The following is a 19,066-nucleotide window of genomic DNA, read 5'->3' as shown; positions in this document are numbered from 1 at the left end:
ATTTAGATAATACTGAAGCACTATGTTCCTAATTACAAGATATAGTTTTTTTTTACTTCATACAATCTAGCTACACTGTTTACAAGAGAATGAAAACATGCAACCTTAAAGACGAACTATCAAACCTGACAATTTGCATATTATAACATTTAATTCATAATGCTTGATACATAAATGTTCAGCCAAATATTAACTGAGATTGACACATAAAAACAAAGTACACAATAACACTTATTTAAAGTTTTTTATAATCTTCAATTCATAAATTTTACAGAATAAAACTAGACACACTTACACTTTAAATATGTGTTCTATGTAATGTAAAATATTTTCAAATTGCAATAGTTCACAACGAAAAAATGATACTGAGGAAAATAGTTTTTTTTAACGAGATTTATATGAACTAAATCTCTTTAAAGTAATAGAGTTGCAAAGCGACTTACCTATTCGTCGGTGGTGGTCTTTTGCAGGCTTTGGTCACCAAAAAGGTGATTTTTATGACAGAATAATATTCTGCCAACAAAAATTACCCATTTGGTAGAAAGAAGAAAAGTATCCAAGAAAAAAAGTAAATTACCTACACAAGTTATGCGACGCAACGAATTTACATGGCGTCCTCTCGGCAGTTATTTGGTTTTTAATTTCAGTTTGTATTTCTTCCGCGAGCATGCGTCGAGAAGTTGCACTTCGTACTTAAAAATAAGTGACATAGCTTCAAATCCAATCTCATGGCGATACATAAGCAAGAAAATATAAGACTTTAAAATTATCTTCAGTGAATTCATGCAAGGAACAAAACTTCTACTAATCCCCTTGATGAGTGTTACTTCGCATACATGAGTCAGCACTTGTTTTCATTGCGTGCTTTCGAAAGTTTCCGTTTGGATTTGGTGCTGGACTATTAAATTGCCGTGTGAGCTGCGCATGCGTCGACTCTTACTTTCTTGCTAAACGGGAAAGGTTTTTGATAAGAGCAGAAAACTGCTGAGGGCGTACGAATCTGTGTATTACGGAAAGCTTTTTTGTATATTCAGATAGTTTTCCGAGATTTTTTACAGTGTAGTCCTTCTGTTGAGGCATGACAACGGGTTCACGGATACTCTTCTCGTCACATTTGAAAACCATATCCCCGTTTTTAAGCATAAAAACTCATGTTTTAAAGAATTTTTTAAAAGATACTGTTTTTATACATGTTTAAAGCCAAGGTTTTTGCAGAAAATCATGGATTACACAGGATTGTAGATTGCTAAGTTTCAAGAAGTTTGGCTGGTTTTCAAAAAGCAGTTTAGACAGAGACAGTACTGAATCTTGACAACTTGCAGATTGTTAGTTAAGCACCATATAAAGACGAACAGATATTTACCTTTCTTTAAGATCAGACAAAATGTAGTCAACCACTTCTTCGAGTGTCCCAGGCACAGACTCTGGTGAAACGTTCGTCCACGAATGCCATTTCCCGACGACTCTGGACAGCAATTTCACATAAAGAGGACAAGGCGGTTCTGATGAGCTGAGTTTCTCCTTTACTACGACCAGCTGAGCGGGGCTAAGAGTCCGTTTTCTGTCCCGCAAGTTGGATTGTAACATGCTGAAGGCAGCAGACGGCCCCAAGGACGGCACATGCACGAAGTTGTCACCTGACGATGCTCTCGATCTGTAGGTATCATGAAATATGTTACAAATCAAATTAAATCATAAGGTTGAACAGTTTTCAAAGCTTTAATATGGCAGAATTGCGTTGCGTTGAAGTTGAAACTCAATATTTATGCAGAGGTCGTTTTACAAAATGAAAATTAGTTGCCGATGTTCCCTAAAACACATTTATACGTTTGTAAAAGTGTTTGGGATGGAAGAAAAAAAAAAATGCTTCAAATTGCAAAAGAGAGAGAGAGAGAGAGAGAAGAAAGGGGTTTTGACATAAGAGCCTCAAACCGTGATGTCAATTCTTTACCAAAATTCTTCATGTACGAAAAAGAATTTCTATCAGTAACTTTTGATTATTATGAATGGAGTAGACTAGCGCAATAAGAGTTTAAGGGCAATATTTATTAAATTGATGTGTAATTTTGGACATGAAACATTTTAGTAACCAATACCTATTCAAAAAAAAGAAAAAAGGGCATGGTATTGTTGGTAAGGGATTGCTTACAAATCGAGGAGCAATAGCAACATTATATGAATCCTTTAATATGTTTTCTAAAACATGAAAATTAATAAAGTGTGCTGAAAAACAATAAATAAAGGGAGTGATCAAACGAAATAAAAAAGAAGTAGTCATCTAATTAAGAATGTTAGTAAGTACTTGAAAAATAATTAACACCAAAAATAGTTCAAAGAAAATGATTGGGATACAATTTAAAAACTTTTCTAGATTCTGAAAAATCCCGAGGATGCTTAAAGTAAATCGTACTATTTGTAGAATGTAAAAAATAAATTCTTAATCTCTCACTTGGTATGAAATGGAAAGCGCCAAACAAATCATGATATCAAATAAATATGTGCGCCAAACATTATTTTTAATCTGTTTTAAGGACCGAACAAAACGAACCCAAAAACATGCACATTTTGTCCGCAAAAATGAATTGATATCTTTTGTTAACGCATACCTGAGAAGCCTGAGCATTGCTTCTGCATCTTCGCTGATGGAACAAATTACATGCACGTTCTGAGGCAGGTTCCATGGAAGCCATCCTAAAATGGCAGATTGGTTGGTGACGTGGGAACGCAACTCATGAAGGTCATCGAGTACGATGACGAGATCAGTTGGCGTAGATTCCGCCATCTTCAACAAGTCCTAGAAAGAAGATTTTTATTATCGTTCAAGGAAAATCAATTATTGAAAAGTGAAATATTCAACAGACAAGATAAATAATTGAAAATATTAATATGGATGGGCTTAGAACGATAGCGGTGCAAGTCAAAAAATAACAATTTCAGCTTAAGATGGATTTGTGTGTGGGTTCCTCTTTTTTTCTTCTATTGAGAGTACTAATTGCGCAAAAATGTACTAAAATATTATGTATATTAGGAGAGCATTAAAATTGTCCACTAACCTGAACTGTTGTTGAGGAGAGAACAGTGGCGGATTTACTATGTCGCAACTGTCACAATCGCAAGGGCCACGACCATAGGGACATAGAAAGAGGTTCCCAAATGTATATAGTAAATGCTTTATATGGTTTTGTTTTAGGCAAAGGGGAGACAAAAATGCATTGTGACAGGTCTCCAAACCTGTAAATCCGCCACTGGATAAGAATAATGGTGATGTAAGACAGTTTCCATACCGCGAATTGCAATAGCACTCATAATTTTCAGCTAGACAGTAGTTATATTGATTCATAGCAGTCCTTGCATGTATTTGACCTTTCTTCTGTAAACGAACTGGAGCTGGAATGTTAGTGGTGTAAGTCATTTAAACTTACTCTAGAACAAGCTGCGAGTAACTTTTTATAAAAGTTGATCTTTCATTCTAACTGCGGCGTATTATTTTCATTTTTGTTGAGAAAATCTATGGAAACAGAAAATGAAGTTTTTGTATTCAAGTAAATATTGCTCCTATATATTTTGAATACAACATTAGAATTTAAAACTCAAGGCAATATACCGACGGTCAAGTTTATATATATCCAGAGACTGTAGTTTCGTCCTTGTTTTGAACTCATAAATATGGAATAGTAAATAACAGAGCTATAGGCAGACGACATCCTCGTTGCAACAGAGAGTGCCCACAATCTTAAAAAGGCGTTTTATTACTATTTTTTTAATTCTAAATTTTAAAACTCGTAGGAGCAACTGAACTGCTAACGGTTTTTGGAGGATAAGGCTGAATTGTTCTTTTTTTTTTCTGAGTTATACTCTTACCTGAAACCAAATGCTGAGCTCGCCCAGTTCAAAATTGTTACATTTGGGGCTAAAATCGAAGGCCAGACTGATGTGGAGGCAAAGATTGCGTAGTAGCTCTGATGTGTACGTCGAACAAGGACTCTGACCGACATGACGGACGATCCGAACAACATCGCCTCCCAGCCATTCTGTGCAGTATGTTATAACCTGTAGAGAAACACAAACTGCGTAAGTGCAATAGCTCGGGGAAATTTTATCCTATTTATTAAGTCATTTACCTTATAAGTTTTATTACTACTCCTTATCAATGTTTTGGATTTGAATGAAAATAAAGCATTCTCTCTCTCTCAGCATTGCGTTTTTATTGCAGGTACTTTTTTTGGATAGTAGCCGTAGCTTCTTAATGAATAAAGTTGCTCTATCTGCAATCTGCATTGAAAAAAAGTGAAAATCAATCACTAATTCGCAAAAAACGTGCAGTCGAGGAGTGTCATACAAGGTGTGATTCAAAAATTTCAAGACTGATCTCAGAACTAGAAATTTATGAGATATTTAAGTACAGCGAACTAAAATTCTTCAAAATATGATCTTTCAGCATGAACACAGCGCTGCCAGCGCGTCTTACATTGTACGTAGCCCTTCTGGAAGTCCTCGGGCGACATGCTATCAAGGGTTCTCGTCAAAGCCTACAGGACTGGTTTTTCCTCCCGTCGATGGAGTCAAATCGCTTCCTTTTTAGACTTGTTTTGACTAAAGGGAGATGAAAAAGTAACTTGGAAGCAAGTCGGGGCTGTATGGTGGCTGCGACAGTGTTGTCACGTTAAACTTGACCAAAACTTCGTCGTCGGCGAGCGACGTGTGAGCTGGTGCGTTGTCTTGGAGGAGAATCCAATAACCCTTGAGCGACCGGCGGACACTCAATCCCTCGAGCGGTGGAGCACTCCAGCGGGAAAATCTTTTTTCGTATCTCCACTTTTCAACCAAGGTCAATGACATGCCACACCCAACAAGCGATGCGCCCTCTCCACTGTTCCGAAGCCAACTGCTGCAGCTTCTGTTCATTCACTAACAGCCCCTACTACCAGAAACCTAACAAGTCCATCCGCAGCAGTCCGCGCGCGCTCCCTCTTCTGAGGAAAAAAAAGTCTTGAAACTTCTGAATCACACTTGGTTTATCGAGTGCCTGTTGCATAACGGCAGCTCTGTTATAATTTTCAACTAGGAAGTCAAAGTGAATAAGAGTCGAGGGTATTATTTTAGGGATATGCAGGGTTAGCAACTGAGGAATTTTTAGAAAAGGTTTTATGTATTACGTATTAAACGGCTAATGTTTCTGAAAAAGTAAATAGAGTCAAGTGACGAAATTTCATAAAATTCAACATGTATTTTAATTCAAAATGACAGTTATATGATGGTTACAGTAACAAATGAGTTTTTTGAAAAGTCTTCTGAGCTCTGAATTATTGAAAATGTGCGGAATGTTTGGGGTCTGCCTGCCCGAAAATGACCATTTTTATCAAAAAAAAAAAAAAAGGAATTTTTTTTTTTATTTTGTTTTATATTTTAAAAGGATATATTTTTGGGACGCCAAAAAAGTTAAAATTTTTTTAACGATAATTAGGAAAGAATATAGAGTAAGTACACCGTAAGTGATGTCGTATGAACCGGAAGTTGAACCTAAAGACCCCGAAAATCCCCAAAATCAGGAAAAGAGAGAAGCTTTAAGAAAAGTACACATGTTGACAAGTATAGTCAAATGTTGTATAAGCTACTAACATCGGGAATTTTAGTCTCAAAAATTATCAGAAACATTGATACGAAAATCTTTAAATGCGTTTTCTGAAAAACTACTTTTTTTTCGATATTTTCATTTACGACAAATCTCATAACTTGAAAAGTTTTATACCTACTAATCCAATTTTTTCAAATAATGTTTACCACATTACTAGATATGTTTTGAACTATAATCTAAGATCTACGCCAGTACTTAAAAATTTTACGGGTATTTAACCGCGAAAAATTGAGGGTTTTTCAGAAGAAAATTTGTGAAATTCAATAAAATTACCATCTTTTCCTAAATTTAGAGATTGGGACAAAGCTCTTAGTTCAGAACACAGGTAAGTAATGTAGCAACTTACATTAGAAAGGATTTTTAAATATATTGAGTTGAAATAAGTTTGGAGTGGTTGGCGTGAACAACGAAATTGGCCTAATTTTTGCTCAAATTTCCCAATTTAAAAACTTTTATGAGAAAATAATGATTTTCTTGTTTATTTTCCAACTTTGAAACACTCTTCAGTTAAAAAAATATACAGTTAGTAAATATCTGAATTTTTTTGAAAAAAAGTACTCCAAACGTAGGCAGACACCTTAGTAACAGATGTAAAAACGTCGAAATCGGCATCTCCAAAATTTTGGGGATTTGTAGGATTTACTCGATAGCAAGTGGATTTATTTGTTACGACGTAGCAAAATAACTTGGAGGACTCATTTTGTTAAATTCAGAAGGTAATGGAAGATAGAGGCAAGGTTACACGATATATTATAGCATTACAACCACATTATTATATTTTACAATCATTAACACACAAATGGCTTAAAACATACAAAATGTTTGCTTGAATAACCTACCTGTGCGAGGAGTGTTGATTTGCCGCTGCCATCCCTTCCGCAGACAATGATAGGCGTGTGTCTCAGCTTCTCATCTTCCCCCAGCATCAGCTGCTGTATTTTAAGGAGGGAGGCACAGTCACTGTCCAAAGACTGAGACACTCCTAGCTCCCTGAGGTAACGGCGACTGTTTAGTAAGTGACTCTGAGATTCTCTCATCACTTCCTAGGAAAAAAAAATAATTTGAATTTTGACATCTGGAATTCAAATTATGTTTTTCGCAATCACGAGTGTGTGTGTATGTAGGCGTGTGTGCTTGAGTGTGGGGGGATGTGTGTTTGTGTGTAGGGGGTATGTGTATGTGTGTGTAGGAATGTGTGTTTGTGTCTGTGTGCAGGCATGAGTGTGTGAGTAGTTGTGTGTATGAGTGTTTGTGTGCGTGGGGGCGGGGTATGTGTATGTCTGTGTAGGCATATGTGTTTGTGTCTGTGTGCATGCGTGAATATGTGGGTAGTTGTGTGTATGTGTATAGGTGTCTGTATGCATGCGTGTGTGTATGTGTTAGTGTGTGTATGTGTTTGTGTGTATGTGTAGGTGTCTGTATGTATGCGTGTGTGTATGTGTAGGTGTCTGTATGTATCCGTGTGTGTATGTGTTTGTGTATGTGTGTGTAAGTGTAGGATATGAACGCAACCTGGAGACGGTTTTCGCTATAGGAGCAGCGTCGTGAGGAGCCGGTTGACGGTGATGCTGCAGAGGGTGGTGGGGGGAAAGTAAAATCATAGCACATCAAAACAGTCATCAAAGTACGAGTAATAAGCAATTGTGATTGCTCAAAAAAAAAAAAAAAAAAACAATCGAGACGAATAAATAGTCATTCAAAGGTTATATGAAAGATCGGAAATGAGATAAAACGTTACAAGATGAGACCCCTTAAAACTATTTAAACAGCACTTAAGATATTTCAAATATTTAACAGAAGTATGGGAATACTATACTTGAACTGGTTTTCTATAGGCTGGCTGAAATTGGGACCAGTCAGGTCCCCAGGACTGCAAGGCTTCGTCGACAAACTTTTTTAGCTGGTCAATGACAACATCTGAAAAGGATTTCAGGTAAGTCGCATGCTCTGGAACATCAGGATCCAAACCTGATTTTGTCCAAGGAACACTAGAAGAGACATTTGGAGACTTAAATTGCATGGAATGGATTTAAAAAGTTCACTGTTATATAAACCAAATTTTGTGTTATAGTGAAAGATAACACTGGTAAGGAAGGTTTCTGTTCATCAGTTAGTAAGTTGTGACTTCTATATTTTAGGGGGTGCTGAAAAAGAATATGTCAATAAAAAATATTCCATCACTCACAGATTTTTGGAAAATCCAAAATCTTTAAAATCTCAATTAAGTGACATTTATTCAACACATATACAATATTTTTGTCATTTACCATTTTTTATTAACAATTAAAAAAGTTAAAACAATATAAAACTCAAAAAATATATGTTGTTTAAAGAGTTCTTGAAGAATAAAAGAGATTTTTGTTTAAAAAATTATGATTCTTGTAAAAAAATCCTTGAATTTCATACTTTGTGTTGCTGTAAATGCCTTAACTGCAAATGCTCTTATAGGCACTATCACAAACTTCTCTAATAAGATTCTAATAGTAATCTTAAGCATATTAGGAGTAAACCGTCCATGATATCGCGCTTCAATTGCAGAAATATCTTGGTAAAAGCGCTTCCCGTGCTCGTCACTCACAGCTCCCATCCTTTCAGGGAAAACATTCAAGAGAGATGCCAAAACATAAATTGTCAACGACATTAAACATCATAATTTTTGTAACTTTTTAAAATGTCATTAATTAATTTTTCATAGTTAGGACTTCTATTATTTACGAAGAATTGTGTCAAAGAATTTTTAAAATCGATCCATGCCGTTTTTCCCAAATCACCTAAACTAGCTTCAAAATTTTGGTCCTTCGTAAGCTTTCTTATTTATGGGTCAATGAAAATACCCTCCTTAATTTTTGCATAAGTGAGTGATGGGAACTGTTCCAGCAAATATTGAAATTCACACACTTTTTTATCCAATGCTTTAACGAAATTCTTCATCAATTCGAACTTCATGTGCAAAGGTGGGGGAGTATTTTTTTTAAAAATCAATTAGCGGAACGTTTTGGTCATTTTTTAACCTACAATATATTGTTTGCACTCTTGTCATTTCTTTTTGATATAATGTTCATGTTTTGCCCTGTTGTCCCACTCGCACAGAAAATAGCAGTATTTTGTATAATCGAGTTGCAGATTGCAGACCAATGAGAAAGGCTATTACTTTCAAAACTGCACCATATGCTCCAATTATGATGTGCTTAGTCAATTTCATGAAACAATATCTTCATATTTTCCTAAGATTATTTCATCGTGCAAGAATAAGCTATTGGAATCGGTGGCAGGGCATTTCCATTATGGATTAATATTGCCTTCAAGATAGTTTTTGAGTCGTCGATGAACAATCGCCATACTTTTGACTTATATGAACAATTTAAAGCAGGCATTAATTCACTTATATTACTGCAATAGCATACCTCACCTTTTGTGAAAAAAAAATGAATATTTCTTACGTCAGTCTCGGCAAGAGGATATCTTAGTGCTTTTTTGGAAGAGGTTCCAACCTTTCAATCTTGATCCAAGTAATTCTCAGAGTATATATTTTTGTTTTGATAAATTTAAGTTTTTCACAAGATCATGTAATTCTTCTTGATGAATTAGTTGTAGTTGGTCATTTATGTCGGGAACATAGCTTAAACCAGATACAGTAGAAGAAGTTTCAACTTCATCAATTTGCATTGGTTCTGCTGCACCGTCATAAGTAAAATTTTCTGGAGGTGTCGGTATTGGTAATTCATCATTATGACGCCTAGTGCCATCTGCTCAAGGTCGCCAATATAAAATTTTTTAAAGTGAATTCTGGTTCTACTCTGTAATTGCATGTTGTTTCGCTGTAATGAGTAAAAAGAGATGTGTCTGGATTAAATGTATCGAAAAAAAAATGTAGTAAACTTATAACTGCTATAACATAGCCTATACAGGGTGTTCCGTTTTAACCTGCAAGACCTCTATTTTCGCAACCATTAGTCCTAGATGCATACTTCCAATTGCAAAAATGATCAAAACCAGACGCAGAGTTAAGATACTGAAAGTTTGAAGCAAAAATAAAAATGATTCAAGAAGTACAAAATTTAACTTTTTATACGGTCCCTAGTTCCCCTAACGTATATTTAGAGATATAATCTCTATTGAAAACTATTACTGACGCAAAAAAAAAAACGTGACGTTTGTGCGACCAAATCTCAAGGAGATAGTCCAGTTCAAAGTTTTAAGGGATCATACTAAGATAAGATTGGAACTTATCAACAAGTTGTGAAAGTGAAAAAAAAAAAAATAATTTGAATTTTGACATCTTGAATTCAAATTATGTTTCTGCAATCACGAGTGTGTGTATGTAGGCGTGTGTGTTTGTGTGTGGGGGTATGTGTTTGTGCGTACAGGTTATGTGTATGTGTGTGTAGGCATGTGTGTTTGTGTCTGTGTGTGGGGGGGGGGGGGGGTATGTGTATGTGTGTGTAGGCATATGTGTTTGTGTATGTGCAGGCATGAATGTGTGGGTGTCTGTATGTATGCGTGTGTGTATGTGTTTGTATGTGTATGTGTTTGTGTATGTGTTTGTATGTGTGTATGTGTTTGTATGTGTGTATGTGTTTGTATGTGTGTATGTGTTTGTGTACGTGTTTGTATGTGTGTATGTGTTTGTGTATGTGTGTGTGTGTTTGTATGTGTGTGTAGGTGTGCGTGTATAGTTGTGTGTGTATGCGCGTGTGTGTAGGACATGGATGCAACCTGGAGACGGCTTTCGCTAGAGGTGCAACATCGTGAGGAGCCCGTCGACGGTGACGGTGCGGAGGGTGGCGGTGGGAAAAATCAAAGGAATGCCAAAAACAGTCAAGTGAGAACAATAAGCAATCATGATTGCTCAAAAACGAGGGATTTATATTTTTTATTGGTATTCAAAAATACATGCAAATGTCATGCCGTGATACGCAAAAACACACTGCAAAACTTCGAACAGTTTGAAAAACCACTCTGCCCACATGTAAATTTAAACACTTGTTAACTGCTATATTTTCCCCCAAAAGGTGTTATTGATGGCGATGAGTGTAAAGTGGTGTAAGTCACAAAACGCTGCGTTTCATATCTCGATGAATATTGGTCTTACCAATTTCAAATTTTTTGTGTCAGCAATAATTTTTACTGGAGAATATTTCCTTAAATATAAGTTAGGGGACCTGGCGCTCGTATAAAAAGTTAAATTAATTTTTTCACTCATTTTTATTTTCACTTCAAACTTTTAATATCTCAACTCTGCACCTGATTTTGAACATTTTTGCAATTGAAAGTATGCATCTTGGGTTAACGGTTGCGAAAATAAAGGTCTTGTAGGTTAAAACGGACACCCTGCATAATCCAAAACGTATAAATAAAATTTCTTAAAATCGGGGGGTGATAGAAACATTTTGCAAACAGTCTTTTTTCAGCACCTTGAAACCTATAAGAAACACCCAAAGTATATTAAGAAGCAGAAAATTCGTTAAAATTCGTTTTTTAGTGTAATCTGCCTTGAACATTATGAAGCTCTATCCCCAAAACATGCCTGTAGATCAACAGTACATTAAACAAATCATTTAACTGCAATCATACCAGAGAATTAATTATTCACGAACTCTCAAAGTTGTTAACAAAAAACGCTTATTGCGTCAGGTAACATTGCAGGAGTTATATCTACTATTGTAGCCGCAACTGCATCATATCGGAGTAAGATTCACTGAATGTGGCCCAACGTCCATGTTTAAGTATGTTTTGTTTCTCTTTTGAGTGCGACCTGAGCCTTTTTAGACGCGTTCCAATTGCCACTTCAAACGTCTAAACAGCAAAAGTTTTTTATTTTTCAATTTCCCCCGAATTCTTATGTAGTTACTCTCAGCTCATTGGGCTAGCGAACGTCTCCTTGAAATCGTTACACTAAAACAGATCTAATAATTTGGGAAAAAATATAACAAAGTGAAGGAACCAAATATACACCAAGGCTAAAACACAGCGAACTTAGACTTTCTGATACAACAATATTTTAGAAAATTAATGTCTTAGTTCATTTGTTCGGTGGATTTTTTTTTCCATTTTAATATAACTATTTGTCTCATTTAATGGTTTGCTTTGTTTAAAAAATAAACATTAAACTTAGAATTTCAGCAATACTAGTTGGACGATCCACTAAGCGCATTCTTTTGACCAGTTTGGTAAAAAATATTGAAAAGGAGCCTTGACGTACTTAACCGGAAAAGTACTCTCCTTATCCGGTCTTCTGTAAGCTTTCGTGGCTTATAAAAGAGTACAAAGTCTTCACCGCTGAAATTTATCCTTTCACCTCAATACAATAATATTTTCAAAATCATAAATTCGAAAAGATGTATATGATGAGATACATTAAGAATTTAGGGTTTAAAAGTGTTTTTGAATAGCTTATTGCTCATTCAGTAATCGCGCCTATCAATGACAGTGAAGAAAATTCACTTCCCAAGTTTTTCTTTCAACTTGAAATCCGTACACATATGAAAACTTGAGTGCTGACTTCATCATTCAAAAATCGATCACTAAAAATGATACACCACCGCATTTTCCCTTGCCAATCTTACTACTAACACGTTTATCAGATTTTCATTTTTTTTTCACTCCACCCTAGTGCACACTCCCATGCTACAAACTAATTCAGTGCCAAATTCATGAAAATCGGCCGAACGATATAGGCCTATAGACATCTAGAGATAGCCCTAACAGACATCTAGAGACACATATATCAAGAGACACAGATTTTCAGCTTTATTATTACTAAAGATCACGTGACTAATAATATCAATTTGTCGCAAAAGGAAAAAAAAAAAGAAAAGCCATTTCTTCTATTCACTGAAAGCTGTCGTTGATCATGACCAGTTTGTTGTCCTTGACATAAATATTTTACAGGGAATACTTCATATTGCCTCGCAATGTAGCTGATACGAGCAGCATCGCCTACCCTTAACTCGTTCGTATCAAGCATCGTCTGACGAAAGAGCGCAGACAAATTGCCACCATTTCTAAAAGAGAAAGATTGGCATCGGCGAAGGGCAATAAATCTAAGTGTTGCCAACGATTCTAACGAAAAACGATAAAAGATGTGATCAGAAAATGAAGAGCCCTGAAATGGTTTTATTTCTTAGTCATTGAGTCAACGTCGACTAATAAAAGTTTTCAAAAGAGTGAGGGAAATTGGAGTTATTCAGTAGAAGGTGCTTTATCTTTAACCCCAAGAAAAGACAGAATTTATCAAGTAATTTATTTTAGAAAACTCGGCGAAGCTGAGCATAAAGATACAGTGAAAGTTTGCTTTAACTGCAAATTTTCTGAGCAAACGGTCTACCGGATTAGGATATAGGCTTGTCATTTCGATTCTTTTTACGGCGAGGCAAAGATTCTAAGAGACTAAATAAGACTATTTAAAAACACTAAAAAGTTAGGAAAAAAAATTGAATTAATTTCTGACCGATGAAAGTTTTTGCAATCAAGAATTTCAGCCAACTTGATTAAAACATCAAGAATGCAATCTAAAACTTGTTCTTTTGCATAAATTCTAGTTTACAATTTCACATTTTTTCTAAATTCCCAGATCAAACATCGTTACCAGTTTACGGATTGGAAAAAATCCTTTGTTACAGCAGCAGTTTATTACGTCAAGACGAATATAAAGAAAAAGAACGGCATAGCATATTCAGGCTCTAGAACTACGAATAGCATATTTTCTTCTACACTCCTATTTGTGAAAATTACAACATCATGAAGGAAGCATCATAGTGGAATGAAATTTAATACACAGTTGAGTGGTAATGGTACAAATAAATGATTACATTTTCAAACCAAACAAACAAACAAAAAAAAAGATAGAAATTAATATTTTGTGTGGCCACTACGCGCCGCAATAAGAGCTGCTACACGACTCTGCATGGAGTGAAACAAAGTTTGAATATCTGTCTGCGGAAGAGTATTCAATATTGTTCGTATGCGCAACCAAAGTTCGTCTGTCGAAGCAACAGGACGAGGATCACGAGCGAGACGCCGCCCAACGAAATCCCACACATCGGTGACATATCCGGGGAATATGCATGCCAAGGAAAAAGCTGTACCTGCTGCGAATCAAGGTAGGATGTGACAGTCCTGGCGACATGTGGACGGGCATTATCCTGCTGGAATACAGCCTCTGGCAATATTTGCAAGAAAGGAATAGCTTGGGACTGTAAAACTTCGTTTATGTATCGGGTACAATTCAAATTGCCCAAAATTCGTAGCAATTGTGATCATCCATGATATGCTATGGCACCCCAGACAATAACTCCGGGTGTTCGTCCATTGTGGCGTTCGATAATGCACTACGGAATGTGCCGTTCACCGGCATAGCGCTTGACACGAATTCGGCCATCATGGTGCCACGAACTGAAGCGGGATTCGTCAGAAATGACGACATGCCGCCAATCAGCACGCAGGCTCCTATGCGCATTGGCCCATTGTAGCCGCAGGCGGCGATGGTTTTGCGTAAGAGGAATCCTGTATAAAGGAACCCTTGCGCGCAGCTCCCGCTGCAGCAGACGTCTCCGAATTGATGAAGCACACAATGAAACAGAGCTGTTGACCACTGTGCTGCCAATCGTCTAGAAGAAGCTGTGCGGTCCGTCAACGCCATACGCACCAGGTGTCTGTCATCGCGAACTGACGTCACATTTCGGGTCCACTCCCAGATTTCCGAGCTGTCCGACCCTCGTCCGTCCACTGCTGCCAAACACAATTGATTGTGCTGCTGTTACGCTGCATACGAGTGGCTGCTGCTCCATAAGACAATCCAGCTTCACGAAGGCCGACGATTCTGCCTCGTTCAAACTCCGAAATTTGCTCAAATTTCGCTTTTTTTCGTCGAAGAGGCATAGTAAAGATTCAGTTAACGTTTACTCTATCATATAGCCACCGATAATCATACACGCCTCGCTACAGCCGTCTATTAATATTCGATTCGATCCGCCGTTCAGATGGCTCTGCTCAGCATACGTATGCGCTACCGGTCTGCAATTCTAATCATTTGCATATCATGCCCTACTTAACATTTCCTGCAATTTTCAGCTCACTCGTGTAAGTCCTTCGTGGTGTTGCAATTTTCACAAAGAGGAGTGTATATATGTTAATTCGTCTATTTTTCAAAATCATTAAAGCTCTTGGCATATTTCTAAACTTTTTAATATTAAAAATTAAGACTAAATTTCCAATGAATTTTAACATAGAAATCACGGCTGTGTTTCTACTTTTGTACTGTATATTTAAGGAAATTAGAAAGGGTCGCATGACTTACAACAACAAATCCCAAAGTGAATGAATGAACATTTTGAAAATAACTCCTCCACTGATTAATAAAACATGGTAAATACTTATTTTCCTTAAGAGAACCAAGGAACCAGACTTCAATTTTGTAAGGTTTTCTTTAGAACTTAACACGACTTTAACGACGGTTATAAAATTGTCGTTAAAGCGGTGTCTCTTTAGTAATTAAAGCATTGATTTTATGTCACAATGCACTTTCAAGCTAACACAGGATACTTCCAATAAATGGAAAGACGACTGGGGAATAGAACGTTTCACATGTTCGTTTTAAGTTCTTCGTGAGAGACATTCGAAGTGGTCATTAAAACTTCATGTCTTCAGGGTTGGCGTTATTAAAAGGTAATTTTTTTCTTCTGTATTTTAAGTTTTGGACTTTTTTTTTCAGAAAAAAAAGAGGAATCACGGCCCAATCTGTACTCAAAGTTAAATTCTAATCCGAAATAAATAAAGAACCATATTTTTTTGTTTCTCACGCTATAAAGTCTTCAGTGTAAAAGCAAAAATCAAGGACTAAACTAACGGAACGCAAAAACTGTAAAATAAAAAAATGAAACATCGGAATGAGTCGTTCTGAGCAAGATATTTCTAACTAAGGAAAAAAACTTCTTACCTCCTAAAATCATTATTCCTTTAAAAGCTGTTACTGTTTGTGTGAAGGGGGGGGGAGGAGCAGACACATACAGACGTACAGCACTCAGACCAACACGACGATAGAGAGACATACATTCCCCATTAACGTCAGACATTTTATTCTCCAACTTAAGTTCGTTAATTTGTTTTAATTATTTTTTTATTTTAGCGATACTTTTACGATTTATTAAGCTTTCTTTCATGCTTTTTGGAAAGCTTAGGTAAAACTGAGCGAAACTATTTAGCAATATTTGTGCATAAACATTTCAAAACTCTGAATTCATTCAACAATATTTGTAGAAAGTTTTTGATAAACTTCGCCTTTTTTGAGCAGAGTTTATCTTTTAATAATATAGTAGAGGACCCGACAGACGTTGTTCTGTTCAGACTTTGTATATTGAAAAGTTAGAAAAATTTCAATAAACTATCAAGTGTTTAAACCGTTTTGTTGCAAAAAATAAGATTTTTTAAAATTTTTTTAAGCTGCTTGGTGTTAGAATGCGTATATTTATTACAACTTTATTTAACTAATGCCCACTGAGCAGTTGATTTATTAACTATTTTTTCTCCCGTACTTGATGGTTTGTTCCTTCAGCCATACTCAAAGGATAAAGAGCGTCCTCGGATATTAAGTGTAAAAAACTAACTACCGATCTAGAGCAATCGGGAAATCCCGTTGCAACATCCCCCATATGAAAAAGAATAAAACAATCGAAAGGATATCGTTTAGAAAAATGATAAAGGTAAAAACAGTTCTTTGAATAAGCGAAAATCACTCATCCCTCCCCCTCTCCCCATGTAAAATAAACACATTCTTCAACTAAAATGAATAAAAACTCTTTAAAAACGAAAAACATTTCTTTGCAATTTGAAATATTTCGCCAAATACACACACAAAAAAAATACATTAACAGTAGCTTTAAAATGTAAACAAATGATCACGCAACTGTATTGTTCATAACCAAAGTCGCCAAGCCACCACGTCACTGTAATCCAGCCGATCAGTGAGCGAAACCAACTCTGACCGATTAGCGGTCCGATCTTTTGAAATTTCATATATTGCCTAACTTGTTCTTTCCACCAAAGATAAAGATCTTCCACTGCACTGATCTTTTGTGTACAGAACTACCCTGTTGTAATTTATCTGGACGAAAATAAAATTTGTTCCGTCTTTAAATTCCATCTTCTTCTCTTTTAATAATGTACTAATTAGTTAAATAGTCCTTAAAGTATTCTTAACATTGATGCCAAAACTCAAATGGCTTTTACCCGAGAAACAAATGTTGCTAGGTATGGTACTTTCTGATCATTTGGTTAGGAAAACCTAAAGTACTGATCCGGTCACATGGTTCAACTACGGCGACAGACCAAACGTTTTGCGTGAACTTTCCTGTACTTTACTTTAAAACGTTACTTTACTTTAAACGGGATTGGACCTAAAATCGTTGCTTTCAAGAAATGAAGGCTTCATTCCCTCTCTCTCTACGTTTTATCTATTCTCAATTGACATATCACAGTAGGAAATTTCTTTACAAAAAGTATAGCTGGGTTTCTTATTGTCCTTTGGCAACGGGTAAAATATTTATTTCAATTCTCGTTCAACAATAGGTTAAAATAAATATTAATCATTTGGAAATATAACCATCCATTGTTTAAATAATTAACAAACACGTTTCCGATTCGATCCATCACGCTTCGAAACCATGCTTGCCACAACTTAATTACACACAAAAAATTTGATCAAAACCGGTCCAGCCGTTTAAAAGCCTTATGGTGACAAATGTCCGCACAGAAGATTTTTAGATAGTAAAATATCCATGCATCAATTGTTTCGTTTTCACCATACCTCTTGGTGACTAAATTACATTTTTGTTAATGATTTTAAGTAAAATAAAAGGACATTGTGTTGATAGTTTCCTTTTATAAAAACTTTAAAAAACTCCATTAAATGTTAACATGCAGAGACCTGTAATTTGAAGCAGTAAGCTTTTTCAAGTTTTTATGTTTTAAGAATTTATTTATTGTTAAAAAATAAAGATGAAAAATAATAGCCTTTTTTTTTTGAATGAAAAGTTAAAAGAAATTATTTTGTTTTTTTCTGCTGTATTTTTACTTCATTATAGGTTAAGGCGCTCCTAATTAGTAATTTATTCATGCTGCTTTTAAACTAATATTAAATTGGATCGTTAAATTGCTAAAACAAAGGTAGAAGTTGTTAAACGCAGATTCTATTACCTTTTTCTTAGAAAATAATTACAAACAGTATTTAGTTTTGTAAAAAGAAAATATTCCTTTAATGTGCAGTTAAATTTCGCTTCGACAACCAAAATTGCTCATAAAAAGAGCGTTCATAAAATTAAAAACAGTAAAACTCAGCTTAAGTTATAGTTCAGCTTACACTGCAGATGTGTAAATGAAACTTTTAGTTTTTCCAAGAAAAATTTATGTGTTTGAAAAGTACATAACCAGCAAAAAAGTTCGGTCACCAGCAATAGTGTTTAACCTCATAAGCTCATTTATATTTCAAGAATCACTTGCAGGATTTATGCTCTTTCATCAGGAAACATGAGCTCTTTTCTGCTTGCTGCTATCCACGTTTTATATTTGATTTCTTTTTTTTTTTTTTTTTGGCAAAAGGTTTCCGTAGTTCTTATCGCATCATCGTTTACTGTGAAGCACACCTTAAACTTGCGAAATCTTTCTTTGCACATTACATTAGTCTATACATATATTTTTAAAAACTAATTGGAAAATACCTTTTTTTTAAACAAATCCCCCCGTTGTCAGAGTTCAACTTATTTTTAAAGTACTAAGCTCATTTGCCAAGTATTATACGCGTTTGGTGAATACTGAGTAAGTACCCACCTACTAGAATCTGTATATCTTATCCTAACTCTTTACATTTTATAGTGAAGCCGCAGGAATTTTGCGAGGATCATTCAATAATTGAACAGACAAATGGGTGTGGAGAAAAGATTGTTGGAAGTGCAAGTTTAATACTTTTGGGATCCTAAGTTGGCATCACTGAGTGAGTTCTTTTAGCTGATTGATCAATATTTTCCTGTTTATACCCTTAAAATTCAGTTAAACGAAATCGAGTCTTCTTGATAACTCGACATTGGTTGAGCAAAGATCTGTTCTTTGTTTTGCGGAAGGAGCAAAACCAGCTAGTGTATCCTCTACATTCTACAACGACTATGGTGAAAGTTGCACGAACGTTGGAAATATTTACAAGTGGGTAGAATAGTTAAAAAGTTTAAGAAACTTAAACCTGACTACGGCGAAAAACACTAAACGGTAAGAAACAAGGTAGGTGATGTTTGATATCTTCGTCTTATTGAGTACTACTGGTACCCGCACGGCTTTGCCCGTAATAGAAAAATTAAAAGGTCTTTTGGTTCGCCTGTGTGGCGAATTTTCTCGCCAATTGGCTTGTACCCATGTTACGGTTCCACGTTATGATAATTTCGTATC

General features: G+C 35.7%; 1 protein-coding gene across 1 annotated transcript in view; it reads right to left on the bottom strand.

Moving 5' to 3' along the window:
- The window catches only part of LOC129234876 (protein qui-1-like), a 108,105-nt gene that overhangs the window by 72,408 nt on the left and 16,631 nt on the right, over positions 1-19,066 (bottom strand). Inside the window, exons 6-9 of the mRNA XM_054868750.1 lie at positions 6,475-6,678; positions 3,862-4,050; positions 2,607-2,794; positions 1,364-1,654 (exon numbers count right to left, since the gene is read on the bottom strand). Of these exons, the coding sequence (XP_054724725.1) occupies positions 1,364-1,654; positions 2,607-2,794; positions 3,862-4,050; positions 6,475-6,678 (872 nt within the window). The remainder of the gene's footprint in view (positions 1-1,363; positions 1,655-2,606; positions 2,795-3,861; positions 4,051-6,474; positions 6,679-19,066) is intronic.

Source organism: Uloborus diversus, chromosome 1, assembly GCF_026930045.1.
Source record: "Uloborus diversus isolate 005 chromosome 1, Udiv.v.3.1, whole genome shotgun sequence".
NCBI lineage: Eukaryota > Metazoa > Arthropoda > Arachnida > Araneae > Uloboridae > Uloborus > Uloborus diversus.
This window is presented reverse-complemented; position numbering and strand designations above follow the sequence as displayed.